The 16,880-nt window shown below is 33.2% G+C and overlaps 3 protein-coding genes across 4 annotated transcripts; 2 read left to right on the top strand and 1 right to left on the bottom strand.

The window, feature by feature from the left end:
- Nucleotides 1-4,447: 4,447 nt before the first annotated feature.
- On the top strand, nt 4,448-6,078 carry LOC104756605 (uncharacterized). Its single transcript, XM_010479216.3, has 2 exons — nt 4,448-5,411; nt 5,677-6,078. Exons 1-2 carry the CDS (start codon nt 4,536-4,538, stop codon nt 5,824-5,826), a joined length of 1,026 nt encoding a protein of 341 aa, XP_010477518.1. The 5' UTR covers nt 4,448-4,535; the 3' UTR covers nt 5,827-6,078.
- A 1,100-nt stretch (nt 6,079-7,178) lies between these two features.
- Nucleotides 7,179-11,188, bottom strand: LOC104756604 (uncharacterized). Of its 2 annotated transcripts, none has more exons than XM_010479214.3 (3): nt 11,038-11,188; nt 10,825-10,893; nt 7,179-7,610 (listed from the first exon to the last, which is right to left on the bottom strand). In XM_010479214.3, exons 1-3 carry the CDS (start codon nt 11,055-11,057, stop codon nt 7,328-7,330), a joined length of 372 nt encoding a protein of 123 aa, XP_010477516.1. In that variant the 5' UTR covers nt 11,058-11,188; the 3' UTR covers nt 7,179-7,327. The 2 variants fall into 2 exon arrangements, with proteins under 2 accessions (XP_010477516.1, XP_010477517.1); XM_010479215.3 differs by having other exon boundaries at nt 10,825-10,890; nt 11,038-11,150.
- A 2,987-nt stretch (nt 11,189-14,175) lies between these two features.
- LOC104759358 (protein NRT1/ PTR FAMILY 5.15) lies at nt 14,176-16,384 on the top strand. The gene is made up of 4 exons (XM_087495946.1): nt 14,176-14,478; nt 14,556-14,773; nt 14,877-15,391; nt 15,481-16,384. Exons 1-4 carry the CDS (start codon nt 14,355-14,357, stop codon nt 16,274-16,276), a joined length of 1,653 nt encoding a protein of 550 aa, XP_087352072.1. The 5' UTR covers nt 14,176-14,354; the 3' UTR covers nt 16,277-16,384.
- The last annotated feature ends 496 nt before the right edge of the window (nt 16,385-16,880 follow it).

Below are 16,880 nucleotides of genomic sequence, written 5' to 3'. Positions count from 1 at the left end.
TATGAGAAAAAAAAAAGAAAAAAAAAAGAGACACACTTTTATTTGATTGGATATCTCGTTTTCAAGGAAAATCGGTGTTACCCCATCATGAAATCTACAGAACATGGTGTCATGTCCTTTACCCTTAAAAGTAAACCTGTATTGTTGTAACATCACCAATTGTTTCCTAACTTTTTTTAATGGGTGGATTTCAGACCTTTTTTTTATAAGAGCATTAGAAAATTTCACTGTTCAAGAAAGCGGTTTAGGCGGCCGCCTAGGCGCCGTCTAGTCGCTAGGCGTTCAGCAGACGTCTGGATGACCGCCTAAACCGCTTAAAATTACATTAATTTAATTTTAATATTTATTTTTATTTTTAACTATATATATTTAAATTATTAAGTTTTATATCTTTATACGTAATTGTAAATGTTTATATATTGTTAATATAACTTAAATAAATGTATTTTTCTTAATTTTGTTTATAATTTATAAAAAATTTATTTTTCTAACATATATTTGTACATAATTTCATATATATAATGTTTTATGTTGTAAACGCCTAAAACGCCTAAAAACCGTCTAAGCCCCGATTAGACGTTTTAAGCGCTAGGCGTTGGATCACCGTCCAGATACCGCCTAGCGATTTCTTGAACACTGGAAAATTTCATACCTTTAGTTGATACATTTCTTTTCTATAAAGATTCGAGTCATTCCACACTTGATAATTCATTTGTTGGATATGTCAAATGTGTATTTCTGTATAAAAAAAAAAATCAAGCAATTTAAATTTTAAACCCTTAAAATGTATATTCATATTTATTTATTGTTATACTGACTGAAGTATTAATCACATTGATATCATTAGTTAATTTGGACGTTCCGTGGAGACTACGGACAAGCGTTGATCGTTTGTTTGTGTTAGATAGAGACTTTAAAAAAAGAATTAAACAAATCTTAAAAGACATAGGAGTTTGAGATAATCTAGTCAAATACAATCTTGTTCTCATCTCCTCATGTTTTGTCGGCAGTTAAACATTTCATTTTTCATCAAAAACTGGTTTTAATACTCTTTTACAAGATTACGTGCACTCTCTCATAAGTCCATAACTCATAACTCATAACTCATAACTCATAACTCATAACTCATATCTCGCCTCTACTTCTCTCTAAACTTACCTAAATTAACCCTTTTGAAAACTTCAAATTTTTTTTTCTTTTTGTTGCTGCCCGTTTGTCGTCTTCTTAGTGTAGTTTCTAATTAACTGGCTTAAAACTACCACCATTTACTGCCAAAGGTGGTCGGCTACAAAATATTTTCTGCCTAACCTTGATTTTGAGTCAAGTCCAAAAGTTTATTAGCTTTTTATGGTTTTTCATATTTGAAATTTTAATTGATTAATAAGAATTTAAATCTGTTGTTTCTAAAGTAATTGTGTTACACCTTCTAAAATATTTTTGTTTTTATTAAATCAAAGAGGATATTGTCCGGTTATAAATAAAGATCGCTAGCTACCCACTGCAACTTCTTTTTTTTGGAGTTTTGCTTTTAAAGTCAACAATGTTCTCCTTCGGAGCTAAGGCTCAATTATTATTTTATATCATTTAATTTTTCGTTTCACTTAACATGATTTAATGGGGACATCTTTTTTTTTGCCACCAAAGTCCTCCCCTATATATTTCTAATCCTACGAATCATCCGCTCCTTAAAGTATATTTTTGAAGACGTTTCCACGATCGATTTGTGACAGTGACACACACCGATCGCTGATTTTTCAGCTAAGTTTTTGCATATCCGAACACTTCTGACATGGATTCATACAAATCAATTCACTAATTCTTACGAACCTTTTTAATCCAAAATATAGCTATTATCACGGTTACGGTCAACTAGTGAAACAATTTTAAAAATTTACAATGTTGGTGTTACTTTGAAAAATGACACTTCTAGGTAAGAAATAAACTAAAAGAAGTAATAAGCCAAAACCCTTACTAGAGAGTGGTTTCTCTACTGTATCTCTCCATTGATTGGCAATTTGGCATCAACGACCATAAATTTCGTAAATGAGATTAATATATGGGCCTATGAGAGAGAAGGAAAAAAAAAAAAACTAAATTGAGTGGTAAATAAGAAATGAATAAATGATATCTATTAAATTTTGTTAGGAAAGTTTGGTAGAAACTCACTAAAAACCAATACTATCATGTTCTGGCATGAAATCAAACACGTGGATTGGTCGGAGATGTCTGAATTCACAGTGTTAGTAGTTAGGGTAGCAGCATCCGAGAAAAGTAAATCCAAAGCAAGAATATATTGTTCAATACTTCCGATTTTAGTAACTGTATGCGCAACTCCTACGTCTTTACTTTACTCATCCATGTCAAGACTCAAGATATATATATCAATTTCATCATATTTGAATCCATTTTTCTATGCTTACCGTCAAATGCACCATATTTTAATTAAGCGGATTGAGAAATGCTAAATAGATTTATGTGAATGGATGCATGAGAATTTATAGTAAATTTCAATTTTTTACTTTTTGAGTTTTGATCTAAAGGCCCTAGAGGCCTAGATTAATGATGCACTATTTTGTTTTTAATGTTTGAGTTTCTTTGGTAGAAAGAAAGATGCAAAATGAATGAGAAGTAGAGTAATTCCTTAAATTTACTTTGTTTTTTTTTTAAATGCCATTAAAAAAATTACTTTGTTATGTTTTGTTTTTTTTTTTCAATAATGCCATTAGAATTATAAAGAACTATTATTAAAGTGTTTCTAACAAAATATTACCGTGATCCAAGAAGAAGTACGCACCAAAATAGGTTAGATTCTAGAATGAGTTGCTCTTAGCTGTTCGTAGCCTAATCTCCTCTGAGCCCTTCGCTTAGATTTGTATGGTTCTCGGCGCCTTTTATGTTTTTTTTTTCTGTTTCAATAAATAATTAAAATAAACGATCGTGGGTTTGATCGTTTTCCTTTTCTTCTTTCTATTGTTACCTTTTAATCGTCCTATCGCTTTCAAAAACAAAAAAAAATGAGAGAAACCAAAAAATGTATCATTAAGTTTTAAATAGAACCTATATGTATGCGTTGCATTCTGGTGATCTGGTCTGTAATGTGGTTGATGTGGGCACTGTGGTCAGTCATTTCTCAATAATCGTCCAATAATCTTAATTAACAATAATTGTAACAAAAGTAATAAACAATACAATAATGTCAGTAAAGTTTTGTTTTTTTGATAATTTCGTTAATAATGTCACTAAAGTTGCAGAGCAACCAAGATTTACATATCAAATATATATTTGTCGTATGGAAAAAAAAATAAGTATTAGTATTAGTGTATTTATATGCGTGAGTGTTGTTGTGGGGAATCTGCAAAGGAAGATACAAAGGTGGCTGGTTGCTTTATTTTTTTCTGCCTTTTGTTTTGTTGTCGAAGTGCCTCGACGCCACATGTAATCCCACATGCTTGCTACCTCCTCCTTTTTTGGTTTTTTTTGATACATATATCTCATCTCTTTCTTTAACATGTTTCTAGTTGAAAATTTAGAATCAACTGCAAACAACAATTCATAGTACAGTGTATAACATCAGTTATTGATAGAATAATATATCAGTTCTAGAGTAACATTGAGATTCACATTCATGATTATACATATGTTCTAGGTGTTGAACCGATGTAAATTTTTTTCCTTCGTTGTTGTTACCAAGATGTGACACGCACAACAACGACATCAAAACTATAAAATTGGTCAGTTTTAAAACCTCACTATATTTTTTTTTTCTAAAACCTTAAAGAAAAGAAGTATTGTTCAACAGTTCTTATTATAATCGAATAACTAGAAACTGATTGCGTTTATTTTATAAGAACCAAAAAAAATTATTTTTTAAAAATAATCTACATCCGTAAACCTATAGGAAAAAAAACTTAAATAAGAAAAAGTGATATATATATATTTGATGATTTATATTCTCTTTAAGAAAGGGAGATTGAAGCTATCTTGCATGCAATTTCTTTCCCTTTCTGTGTCAACTTTTGCCGGCCACTCGGCGAATATCCCTATTTCTACTTCTACTCGTCTTTAAGCCCTTCAGATTCTATCCAAAATCCCATTAGATATACTCATCTTCCTACAGTCTTAACTATTCAACCTCGAAACATTTCTATTTCTGGCTTCTTCTTTTTTTCTTTTTCTTTTAGGAATGAATATTCCATGAGATTCGCAGAAGTTTATTATGCATCATAGACATCTGCGCTTTTAAGTCCATATATATTGGGCCTACATGTAAGAATTTAGGCCCATCATCAAGTTTGATCATTGCGCACCGTCTTAGGTGTGTAGGAAACGATATTGGAGAAGTTTAACTTTTCCTCCTAGGATGACACGTAAATATCCACGTGGTGACACGTGTTAATCAGCATGGTAAAACACTGAAAGTTTGTAAAAGATATGCTGAGCTTATAGCCAGCCTATATAGGAATAGGATGATAACAAAACTAGTAAGTAATACTAAAACTATCAAACGAGTCAGCGACACGAAGTGCTAAGTAAATATGACAAAACTTTTGGTCTTGTGTCTTGTTTTGAGTGCGTTATTGATGTTGGGCCATTGCACTGATTCGGAGAGTGAAGTCATCGTCAAAGACGGCCACCGCGTTGTCGTGGTGGAGTACGACAGAGACGGCAAAACCAACACTAGAGTCTCGATTCAACCGCCGGGAAAAGAAGAAGAGAAGAGAAGAGACAAAGGAGAAATAGTGTTTGGGAATGCGAAGAGGGAAACGTCGTCGTCTCATTCAGAAGAGAAGGAGCGTGAACACCACGTGTCTGCAGGGGAACTCGTATGCGATGCTCTCGGTAAGTGTAAGCACAAGATGGCGACTGTGTTGAGGAGATTGAAGGACCTAACGCCTGGTGACGAACTATTCGATGAAACTCCCAAAGAGACCGTCGCATGTGCGGCACGTGACGTGGAAAAGAAAGCTTGTGAAGTCGAGGAACCGGTGAATGAAAGGGCCACAACGAAGGCTCATAAGTCCCAAAACGTTTGGGAGGAGGCAAAGATCGCGGTGAGGGGGATAGGGACTATGGTTGGCAAGGCGCTTGGGCTGTCGAAGATTGGGAGCGTGGTAGGTCTAGTGGGGATCGCGGCGGCGTACGGGATGTGCGTGTGGGTGACGTTCGTGTCGGGCTACGTGTTGGGGTCGGTTCTTGGGAGGCATCAATTCGGTGTGGTGCAGAGCAAGATGTATCCCGTGTACTTCAAGGCAGTCTCTGTAGGAATCCTGATTGCGTTGTTAGGACACGTCATCAGCCGGCGCCGGAAGGTTTTTACCGATGCGGTGGATATGTGGCAAGCCGTTAACCTCTTGTCCTCGATCTTGATGGTCGAAGCTAATGCCTCATTTGTTGACCCACGAGTCACCAAGGTTATTTGCTCCTAATTCCTTGTTTTTGGTTTTTACAATAAAAAATGAAATTTTCGTACTTTAAAATATGTTTGCAAGCAATTAGTCTTCGCTGATGATGGAATGCTTAAAAATAGAATGAGTTTGTTAGATCAATTTAAATAGAAGAACCAATAAGTCCTATATGTATTAGATTTTGACAAAATTGGTTTTTTTTTTTTTAGATGTGAATGAAATTATTATTAGGTTTATGCAACATAATATTGATTTCTGTGTTGTGAAACAGGCAATGTTTGAGCGGATAAAAGCTGAAAAGGAAGATGGAAGAGGACTTGACACGTCAGAGTCAGAGTCAGAGTCAAGTGAAACAGCGGCTAAAACCATCGGTAAGAAGAATAGAGAGAAGATGGACGAGGATGGGGTGAAGAATAGTTAAATGTTTGTTTTACATAATATCTCTCTCCATGTTTTGAATTATCCCTTGGACCCTTGGTAATTGGTAGAATGAAAGGAGAGTGTATCTGGAAGTTCCCATCACTTCCTAGATTCTTGTTTATGGTGCAATTGGAGCAACAAGTTCAAAACATCTAGATTCTTTGTTTTTGTTGTATGATGATGCATGTAAAGTAAATTATCTCGGATTCTTAATGTAAAATAGTTTTTTAATAACTAAAATACTTTTTGTAGACTCCCAAATCCTTTTTCTAGAGTCTCTATATATACATAAGAAACCAATACTGTGCTAGCATAATTTTACATAATTACTACTTGAATACATAATTTTTATTATATATTTTCTGTTATTAGTCATAATCTAAACAAAAACGAAATCTTTAGTTTTTATAACCTGTATATATAAATATTATTGTAATAATCTTCAATGAATATAATTTCTTATAAATTCATTTCCTTATAAATGAACCATGTAGAATAATGAAGTGAAGGGCATAAAATTTAATATATTAATAATATTGGAAATCAATATTAGAAATAGATTTAAGTAAAAGTTTTCAATTTAGTGTGCCTATATATACATAGTTGGAGGAAATATTGCATTTAGATAAGATAACAAAGATAAATATTTAGATATTTCCTTTATAAAAAGGACTTAAAATATACATTTAAATAAAAGGTCACTAATTTATGACAAAAAAAAAATTATGACAGAATATAATAATTACATAACAAATTTTGTCTTTTCTGGTCAAACTATTAATTAAGACTGTTGCAAATTAAAATGAAACTTATTTAACAATAATTTGACAGTTACAAAGACATAAGTTTTTGAAAAATATTAAAATATTTATTAATATTATATCTACATTTGACTTATTTAAACAAATGACCAATATTTTAGCATTTAAATAAATAAACTATAATTGTCTTCATTAGTTTTTTCAATTTGTTTGCATCGTGCAAAATGTTGAGAATCATTTTTTATTGATTTAAACAGTTTATTTATAGAATTGGGTAAAATCGATTGACAATCTTCTTCTTTTTTTTTTTTTTTTGTGAAAACAAATTAATTATTAATTTTCTACACTACAATATAATCAATCAATTGTCGTAGAAGATAATAGAGAATACTTTTTTTCTTGGTAAGAAATAAGACAGATGATTTTCTATCAAATATAAAGCACTATTGGGTGGACTGAAAAAATCAGAAAATTAAATTAAAATAGCAAACATATAAGGAAGAAAATCTTCCGAAATATATAACAAATCTGGTCATAAACCAAAATACATATGGTGTCCATTTTATTTGAACATCACACGAGACCAAAGAGATTTATATAATTCTCCAAATCCTTCTTAAGAATGCAAAAGCAAATCATAGAACATAAATCTCAACACCATTAATCCAAACCATCTTAATATGAAAACAGTTAAAAACGATGACATTAATAGATATGATAAGAAATAATTATTTGATAAGGCTAATCTCTCTTGATGATGGGGGCTCCTGCTTCCACAGCCTTGATTCTCTCTCTGATGGCTTTGAGCTTCTTGTCAACCACCTCGGCTGCTTTTGCCAGTTCCTCAGAACAATCAGTATCGGTGGTTAGATCACTAGTCGAAGCCATTATCCCAAGTTTCATCGCACGAGTATACCACTTCTCCTTCTCCAACCTCTTCTCAGCGTCCTGGATCATCTTCTTCATCAGATCCTTCTGGTCCATCATGTATTTGGTCTGTTTCTCCACCGGAAGCTCGCTTAACCTGTCAAGAAGAGAACGAACCTCGTTAACGTTTGGCCAGAGCTCAGGACCATCCTTGTACTCGCTGTAGATGATGGCACAAGCGGGTAAACCACACAGAATGGTCAATTCGTTGATCTTTTTCAATAAACCATCTTTGCGTTTACGAAATGTAACACGCCGAGTGGCGTTGTCAGCTATCAATTGGTGTGTTACTTTTCTTCTACCCATGGTGAAAAAAAAAAAAAATATGAAGAAGAAGGAGAGGAAGATTTGTGTGGTTTTAGAAACTAGATGGGTAAAATGTTATATAGAGTTTCTAACTTTGATTTTTTTTGGACTAGGTCCACAAAATATGTTACAACAAATTATAGAAAGGTACTTTTTGATATAAAAACAAATTATAGAAAGATTGTTACAGAAAAATACAAATAAGTTTTAAGGAAAAATATAGCTATAAAAAGAGGTTTCTAAATAAGAAGATTTATATCAAAAGAAGTTTTCATTTTATTATGTGTCATTTGTTGGTTGGTCTAGTGAACCTATAAAAAAGGAAGGTGATATTTGCCTATTAATTTTCCCATTTATGTTTTACCATGTTATAAACTTTTTTATATCTTAAAATTGACCAATCAGAAGAGCCTCTGATGAGTTGTAATGTTGTATACACATATATTTTCATAAATTGCCTGTGTAAAAGATAGCTATTATTATTTATTATACGGACGACAAAAAAATATTGTATCATACCAGCAGAGTAGATGACACATGTCTAAACATTTTAATTGGTAATCACAAAAGCCTATACTAAATATGGTCTATGGACGAACTAAGAAAAGTTAAAACAAAAAGAAACAAAATTAAGAGACATGAATATTAAATTAAAAGAAATCTGTGAAAGTTTATGTAATTAAATTTTGTTTTTACATAATTAATTATTTAGACGAGTACCTTTAGATTTTTTCTTCAATTACATAATTTGTATTAACTATTTTCTTCCATTATTAGTCATAAAAGCGTCTCTTACATTACTACTTTCAACGTTTCTATTGTTTAACCTGTATATTAGTGTTTAACCTGTATATTAGGCTTCTGTGACTATTGACTCAAATTTTTTGACTATCATATGTCATTCACTCTTATTGGTAAAATAATAGTTTTACTAGGTTCATGCTAGAGCACGGGTTGAAATTCATTTTATTTGTATTGTAATTTTTATATAAAATATAATTTATGTGATTGTATTTAAAAGTTTTTTGGATAAAACATTATGCAATAAAATCATATGGTAAATATAATGGCATGAAAAAGATACATATTTTGTAAGTTGTATATTGTTAATGATTCTAGATATGTATCCGTACTATAACACTGGTTAAATGTTATTTTATACAAAAGTTTGTATATTTTATATTTTAAAATAAAATTTTAATATGTTGTATTAGTTTATGTATGTGAAGTTATTTCAACAATGTATATTCTACATCATGACTTGAATATCATTATAAGACATAATTTTGTAAATTTGATTTTTAAAAAGTGAGTTATTATATTATGAGTAATTTAATATATTGTTTTACTTTTTGTTTTAATATACTTGGTTTCTTGAAATTCTTTTCTATTATAGTGACATATTATTAACATTGCTATAACAAATCAATTTAAAGTGTTTATAGTTTCTAACTTTTATATTAAGTTTCAATATTTTTAAAATATTTCAAAATAAATTATTTAAAATTATATAAAATTATAAAATTCAACAAAAAATAGGAAATCGAATTTAAATATTAAAATTTTGACCGTTACTCAGTAAAATTTTTAATTCAATAGATATTATTTTTAAGGAATAATATTACTAAAGCTTGAATATTTTATAGATTGAAAATTTTATTTTTGTTTTTAAAAATTCAACTTATGTATATCTGGAAATAAAACTATTTTTAATTATAATAAATAATATGATAATTATTTGTTTCACAAAATAGACTCATATATAAAAATGAGAGGTGAAATATAATGATAATTAACAAATTAATATGTTAAGTTAGATATCAAAGGATTTTATTTGATGAATAATTTAATAAAAGAAATTAATATGGTAAGTTAGATGATATTAAATGATTCTTTAAATTTTTTTTCTTTACATTTTTTGGAAACAACGTGCTCTAATAATAAAACTAAGGTTGCACCCACTATTTAGCTTATAACCAATTAATCTATAACCTATTTGTAACCAACTTATTAAAATTATATAGTTTACAAAACAACGTTATGTACTTCCGTTTTATTAACACATGTAATATGAAAATACGTGTTTACAACACATCATAACCTCCTCTAGAAAAACTCTATCTCCTGTTTCAAATAACCTTAATCTAGGGCTAGGGGAACTAGGGACATATCTATTTCTATTTTCTCGAAAAGAATCTTTGTTTTGTCTTTCTCAGTTATTGGATTGGTCTAATATAAAACAAAAAAAAGGTCAAACTTTTTTACTATTGTAAAAGTAAAACATATATGGGAACAGTAATAGACAAACACGAATTTTCCCAAAAATTGTTTAAAAGTAAACCTTTAAATTGTTTTAACAAAAAAAAAATTAAGGTAAAACATTATTTGCTCAAAAACAAAAAGCGCTTTTGTGATGAGTGATGGCCAATGTTCAAGAAAGTACTCTAGACGACCGCCTAGACGCTCAACAGACGTTTAGATGACCGCCTGAACCGTTTAAAATTATATAAATTTTATTTTAATATTTATTTTTGATTTTTAACTACATATATTTAAATTATTAAGTTTTATATCTGTATATGTAATTATAAACATTTATATGTTGTTAATATGAGTTAAATAAATATATTTTCTCACTTTTGTTCATAATTTATAATTTTTTTTATTATTGTAACATATATTTTTATATATTTTTTTATATATAATGTTTTATGTTGCAAATGCCTAAACCGCCTAAAAATCGTCTAAATCCCGACTAAACGCTCTATGCGCTAGGCGCTGGGTCACTCTCCAAATACCACCTAACGCTTTCTTGAACACTGGTGATGGCATATCAAAATTATGACAGACATATATGCCATTTATCATAATATGGAATGTCATAAGTAGACTCCCAGCCCAACGCAAAAATGAAAAAAAAAAAAAAAATCGATAACAAGTTAACAGAACAACCAATTGGAAATCTGTGGAATGAAAGAGGCTAATAGTTAGATTAATGAACGTACCGTCCCACCGAAGGAGTCCTTAAACATCTGCAACCTATTCTGACCGATTTGGTAGATCTTTTCCTTCTACTGTCGTTAACAAAGAGAAAACAAAAGACAAACATTAGATCTCCATCTAGTGTTAGTGTTATAACAGTTTAAAAATTGGAAAAATTGTTGTAGACAGTCTAAATTGCCAACATCTTCTGTTGAACTAGTGACAACAATACATACAAACATCTTTTTGGTGCCATTGCTATCTTTTATCTCCGGTGACACCCACAGAAACAGATCTAAACTTGAACAAAGAAGATATGGAAAGTGGTGATATGAAATGAATGGTAAATAATTTATTTATGTATTTAACAGTTAGGCAAAAAAGTTGTTGTTCGTAACGCCATTTTCATGTATGACACGTTGAGTTTTTCTTTTCTTTTTTTGTGACGCGTGTTGTAAATCTATTAATATATAGAGATTTTTTAGATAAAAAGATATGATGATATGGTAAAATAAAATGATTGGTATATAATATATTTGTTTATTTAGTGATTAAAAAAAGTTATTTTTGTAACGTGAAACTAATGCATGACACATTGAATTTATTTAGTAAAACATGTTGGAGTGCAGTGATATGATTATGAATTTTAATTTATATTTTCTAGAAGTGTAGTTGCAAAAGACACTTTTTATAAATTCAATGATGACATAAATACAACCATATGAAACACTCTTAGACCATGGGCAACGCCGTCGATTCGGGCCGTCCCTGGTTTTTTTTGAATTTAATTTAATTATAAAAGGCCCATTATCGAAAAAACGGTTCTAATTATAGGACGTTTTTCGTCCGTCTTCTTCGCCACGTGGTCTATTCTGATTGGGTGTCGAATTCTCTAGGTTTAAACCAAAAAAATTTGTCGAGACAAATTTTGTTCGACTTCTTTCTTCTCTCAACGGCGACGACAAAGGCGATACACATCCTCGACGATATCACGAAGGCGAGGGTTAACACAAAACAGAATGTGAATCGAGTCTTCTTCTGCAAATCACTCTCTCTCGGATGACCAAATCCTTCTTTCACTCGTTCCACTCTCCGATTCACTTTCTCCTCTGCCTCCGCAGCTTCTTCTTCTTCTTCTCCTATCCGTGCGATTCATTACATGGCTTCCGATTCCACTCAACCCGGAGATGGTTCCGTCCCTCCTCCATCTCCTAATTCCGCGGCGATTCCCACTTCTTCCGCTTCTTCCGCCATCGATTTCCTCTCTCTCTGTACTCGCCTCAAGGTAAGCTTTGAAAGCTCTGCCTTACCATTTTTTTGCAAAGATCCGGTGGATTTTGTGGTTATATACAACAGAATGTAATGTTGATGCGTTGTTCTTGTTGATGGACCGTAATTGGAATCTGAATTTGTTAGGGCAATTTAAGCTATGTGGTTGCTTTGAGGATCTAAGTTCTCACCGATGTGTTTTTATGTGAATCTGGGTGTGGTTTTGTTTCCTGCTTCATAGATTACATTAACCCTAGTCCTCGCTGATGAGTTTTTGCTAAGATTGTGGTTGTTTCTGTGATTAAGCCATTGCTTCTCTGCAGAAATGAAACATTGTCAAGTTGTAAAATTTACGTGGCTGCAATGCAACTGTTGATGGATTGTAAAAATTTGTTTGGGAAATGAAACGACTTCAAGCTATGTGGTTACTTTTATGATCTGTGATTACTAAAGTCCTTGCTGCTGCTTTCTTTGAGGTACATAGGTCCTTCCACGAGTCAATCTCACATCACAACACGGGTTATGGGTACACAAGGTTACGCAGCTCCAGAGTATGTTGCTACAGGTACTACAACGTCTCGTCTTCTTCTTGGTCCTTTTGGTTTTCATCAGAACACGGGTTATGTGAACATGTTGGTTGCTTCTAACAGGTCATTTGTATGTAAAGAGCGATGTTTATGGGTTTGGCGTTGTCTTGGTTGAGATCTTTACTAGTTTAGATGCACTTGATGGGATCACACTTGTGATCAAAGCTAGAAGCTTTGTCATCAAAGATTAAGCAAGCTTCCGTTTATGGAAGATGGCGGGAAGTGCTCACTGGGTATTCAGAGATACAGAGATCTGGAGATTTCAAAGCTTGTGCTAAGCTCTCGTGGCTGTTTCAAGGTAAGTGTATCCAAGGGAGTTTGTTGAAGAGAGGGTTTGAGTCTTTTGTTTCTGTGGGGAACTCGATTGCTGACTTTTACATGAAATGTGGAGACTTGAGCTCTGGGATACGAGAGTTTGATTGTATGACTTGGAGAGATTCTGTTTCTTGGTTTGGTAGATGTGTTTGTGTGCAATTCACTTATTGATATGTATGCCAAAGGATATGATGTTGATTCAGCATTTAGAGTTAGAGTATTTGATGAGACCACTTGTAGAAACATTGTTTCATGGAATTCGATTTTGGCTGGGTTTGTACATAGCCAAAGGTACAATTCGATTAATGTTTAAACTTTCAAAATATTAGGGAACCAAATACAAATAGACACCAATGCTCATACTAAAAATAAGAACCTTTCAAAATAATACTATTAAATTTGGGGGACCAAAAATATAGGGACACCAATGTCCATGCTCTTGCATAAACTAGTCTTAATCTCTTGTTTCTGTATCTTTATCATCCCTATAGTTTGGTCAAAGCTATTTGAATCACAAGTGTAGTAGTATCTTCTGAAAAATCATCTAAGGCTCAGGTTCAGAAAATATTTGGATCACAGCAAACATGATAAAGAGTTCGGACAAGTTAGCCCATATTACGGCCCCTTTTAACTTCTAAATTATTTGGGGTCAAAAGTCTCAATGTTTGAGACGTGAGTTGTAGTGGTGTACACATACCGCGTTCATTAACAACAGAAAAATCTACAACCAACAATGCAAACGCAATCACAAAGTACGAATCAATCAGCACTTAACCAGTATACATTATTTTCTTGCCAACATAATTTATGCATGCGAGTTTTCTAAATAACGATAATCGTCAGAACAGATTGATTTTGAATAGTCTATGTGTATCTTTTACACATGAAAGACAAAGTAACAGTCAAATTCGTTTCTTTTCCTTTTTTCGTTTTCCAAAGCTGATAAGGTTTTTCACTTCAAAATAAAATAAGAATTAATCAATGTTTGATTAGACAACTTTAGCCAAACAAATAAAAACCACAGAGGCATATACAAAAGCAGAAGCAAAGATACCAATTCTTCTTATATCTATTTTTGGTCTGAATGTGACTGTGAGAGAATATAATTTTGTGAAGCAAATATACATTCACATTTCACTACCTTGCAACTTGCATGTAGAAGACAGAAGAAATAAATTGACAGCTAATCCGACGATAAGAATTATTTTTAATTATGAAAACGAGACACCAAGACAAGCGTCCCAAAGAGAAGGCATGCAATAACAAATTTTGCAAATTACAAATTAAGATTTATTTTAAAAAGTTATTTGTATAGTCTCAGCATTCATACAAAATTACAAATGTTTATGCTCTGAACAAAAAAAAAAAAAAAAAGACGAGAAATGAAGATATCCGAAGAAGAAGTTGCACTTCTAGAAGATTGCGTAAGCGATTCTGTCGACCACCGTGGAAGACCCGCCGTAAAATCTTCCACCGGAGGATGGAGATCCGCCTGGTTCATTATAGGTGAAAAACATTTAAAGATTTTTTTTTTGTGGTAATTAAACTTGTAAATCCTAATCTTGAGTGAATTTTTACTTTAGGTGTGGAAGTTGGAGAGAGGTTTGCTTACTTTGGGATTGCATGCAATTTAATAACTTACCTAACCGGACCACTCGGACAATCGACAGCGACGGCAGCCGTGAACGTGAACACATGGTCAGGAACCGCCTCCTTGCTTCCTATTTTAGGAGCTTTCTTAGCTGACGCTTATCTTGGTCGTTACCGTACAATCCTCTTAGCTTCCCTCGTCTACATATTGGTTAGTAGTAGTACCCTCTTGTTCTGTTTAAGCCGGTTCGATTTTTGGTACGAGATAAACCGGGATTTAGCTGAAGTTTGTGGAATGATTAATTGTGTTACAGGGACTAGGATTATTGACACTATCAGCTTCAGCTAAACCGTCTTTTTGGGTGAATATACTTTTCTTTTGTTCTCTGTATTTGGTGGCGATCGGACAAGGCGGACATAAGCCGTGTGTTCAAGCGTTTGGTGCGGACCAGTTTGACGCGGAAGATCCAAAGGAGGTAATAGCCAGAGGATCTTTTTTCAATTGGTGGTTCTTGAGTTTATCAGCTGGAGTAAGCTTATCGATTATTGTGGTCGCGTATGTTCAAGAAAATTTTAACTGGGCGTTTGGGTTTGGGATTCCTTGTTTGTTCATGGTTATGGCTCTTACTATTTTCTTGCTTGGGAAGAAGATTTATAGATATCCGAAGGGACATCGTGACGAGGTTAATAATAATAGTAATGTTTTTGCAAGAATCGGTAGAGTTTTTGTCGCTGCGTTCAAGAATAGGAAATTGAGTTTAGAACATTCGGGTTTGTGTCAAGGTCAATTGGAGGATGGTCCATCCGAGAAACGTAAAGGTTGGCTCGAGTAAGTTCCAAATTTTTTTGAATCTTTTGAGTTTTGGTTTAGTGTTTGACCTAGCTTGAGTGTAAATTTTATTTACCTTGTGTGACAAGTTTCCTATCAAAAGCGATGATAAGGGAAGAAGGTGCAGAGCCATGTAGTGGTAGGGACGTGGAAGATGCAAAGGCTTTGGTAAGGCTTGTTCCAATATGGATCACATCGGTGGTAAGCACGATTCCGTATGCGCAGCACATTACTTTCTTCACGAAGCAAGGCGTCACGGTGGACAGACGAATCTTACCGGGCTTAGAAATCCCAGCGGCTTCTTTATTGTCATTCATTGGTGTATCGATTCTCATCTCAGTACCGATTTATGAGCATGTATTTCTCCCGATAGCAAGAAAGATTACCAAAAAGCCTTTTGGGATCACAATGCTCCAGAGAATAGGAGCTGGAATGGTTCTTTCAATCTTCAATATGATGCTCGCTGCATTGGTAGAAGCGAAACGGCTGAGTATCGCTAGGGAACATGGGATCGTGGACAAGCCGGATGTGACTGTTCCAATGTCCATATGGTGGTTCGTCCCTCAGTATTTGCTACTCGGGATGATTGATGTGTTCTCTCTGGTGGGAACACAAGAATTTTTCTACGACCAAGTCCCCACGGAGCTAAGGAGCATTGGCCTTTCGCTTTCTTTGAGTGCAATGGGTCTTTCGAGCTTTTTGAGTGGTTTTCTCATCACTGTGATTGATTGGGCTACCGGAAAAGACGGCTGGTTCAACACTAACCTGAACCGAGCCCATGTTGATTACTTTTACTGGTTGCTCGCCGCTTTCAACGCCATTGCTTTCTTAGCGTTCTTATTCATCTCCAAAAGGTATGTGTATCGTCCGCTAGTCCAAGTCTAAAAATTCAAAAGACGAGTTTTGTTGACGTTCATATCATATTTTGTGATTGTGACTTGTAAGTTAATGTGTATATTCATCTCCAAGATGTATAAGTTAATGTGTTCATAATTTGATTTGTTATGTTTCTCCGTTTTATTAGAAAATATTGATTCGTAAGTTAAATTGGAGGATAAGAAAAATGAAGACAAATTTTTAAACTCAATCATTACTACTCCACTCGGAGAAAACATGAGCTAACGTTGGAGTTGGAGAAAACTAAGTTTACGTGTTTGTTTTGAAACTTCATCAATCAATTAAATCCATGTGTTGGACGAAATGGGCCAACGTGTAGGCCTATTCAATTTCTTACACTAAATGGCAGTTAGGAGTTGTTGAGAAACTAAGGCACGGGGTTGTACAAGTGACACGTTCAGCAGCTACCGCTACTACACAAAAAAATTTAAGAAAATAGAGACATCTACTACATCTAAAGCTAGACGACACTAATTATCTATATAAGATCCGGAAAAAAAAAGAAAAGAATACGGATCAATCTGTCAGTGGTCTGAACCATTTGAAAGCCATCCTATTTTATGCATGTAAGCTTCTTCATTGCAAAGTTAGC

Source organism: Camelina sativa, chromosome 17 (assembly GCF_030686135.1).
Source record: "Camelina sativa cultivar CO46 ecotype springtype chromosome 17, ASM3068613v1".
NCBI lineage: Eukaryota > Viridiplantae > Streptophyta > Magnoliopsida > Brassicales > Brassicaceae > Camelina > Camelina sativa.
The sequence above is the reverse complement of the archived record's forward strand: the minus strand, read 5'-3'. Positions and strand labels throughout refer to the sequence as shown.

Excerpts from the sequence above, each read along its gene's own strand:
- LOC104756605 (XM_010479216.3), top strand. The coding sequence starts at position 4,536 with ATGACAAAACTTTTGGTCTTGTGTCTTGTTTTGAGTGCGTTATTGATG. Across the intron at positions 5,412-5,676 it reads TTGACCCACGAGTCACCAAG|GCAATGTTTGAGCGGATAAA; the intron begins GTTATTTGCTCC and ends GTTGTGAAACAG.
- LOC104756604 (XM_010479214.3), bottom strand. The coding sequence starts at position 11,057 with ATGGCACCAAAAAGATGTTT. Across the intron at positions 10,894-11,037 it reads ATGGCACCAAAAAGATGTTT|TAGAAGGAAAAGATCTACCA; the intron begins GTATGTATTGTT and ends TGTTAACGACAG. Across the intron at positions 7,611-10,824 it reads AGGACTCCTTCGGTGGGACG|GTTAAGCGAGCTTCCGGTGG; the intron begins GTACGTTCATTA and ends TCTTCTTGACAG.
- LOC104759358 (XM_087495946.1), top strand. The coding sequence starts at position 14,355 with ATGAAGATATCCGAAGAAGAAGTTGCACTTCTAGAAGATTGCGTAAGC. Across the intron at positions 14,479-14,555 it reads ATCCGCCTGGTTCATTATAG|GTGTGGAAGTTGGAGAGAGG; the intron begins GTGAAAAACATT and ends TTTTTACTTTAG. Across the intron at positions 15,392-15,480 it reads AAACGTAAAGGTTGGCTCGA|TTTCCTATCAAAAGCGATGA; the intron begins GTAAGTTCCAAA and ends TTGTGTGACAAG.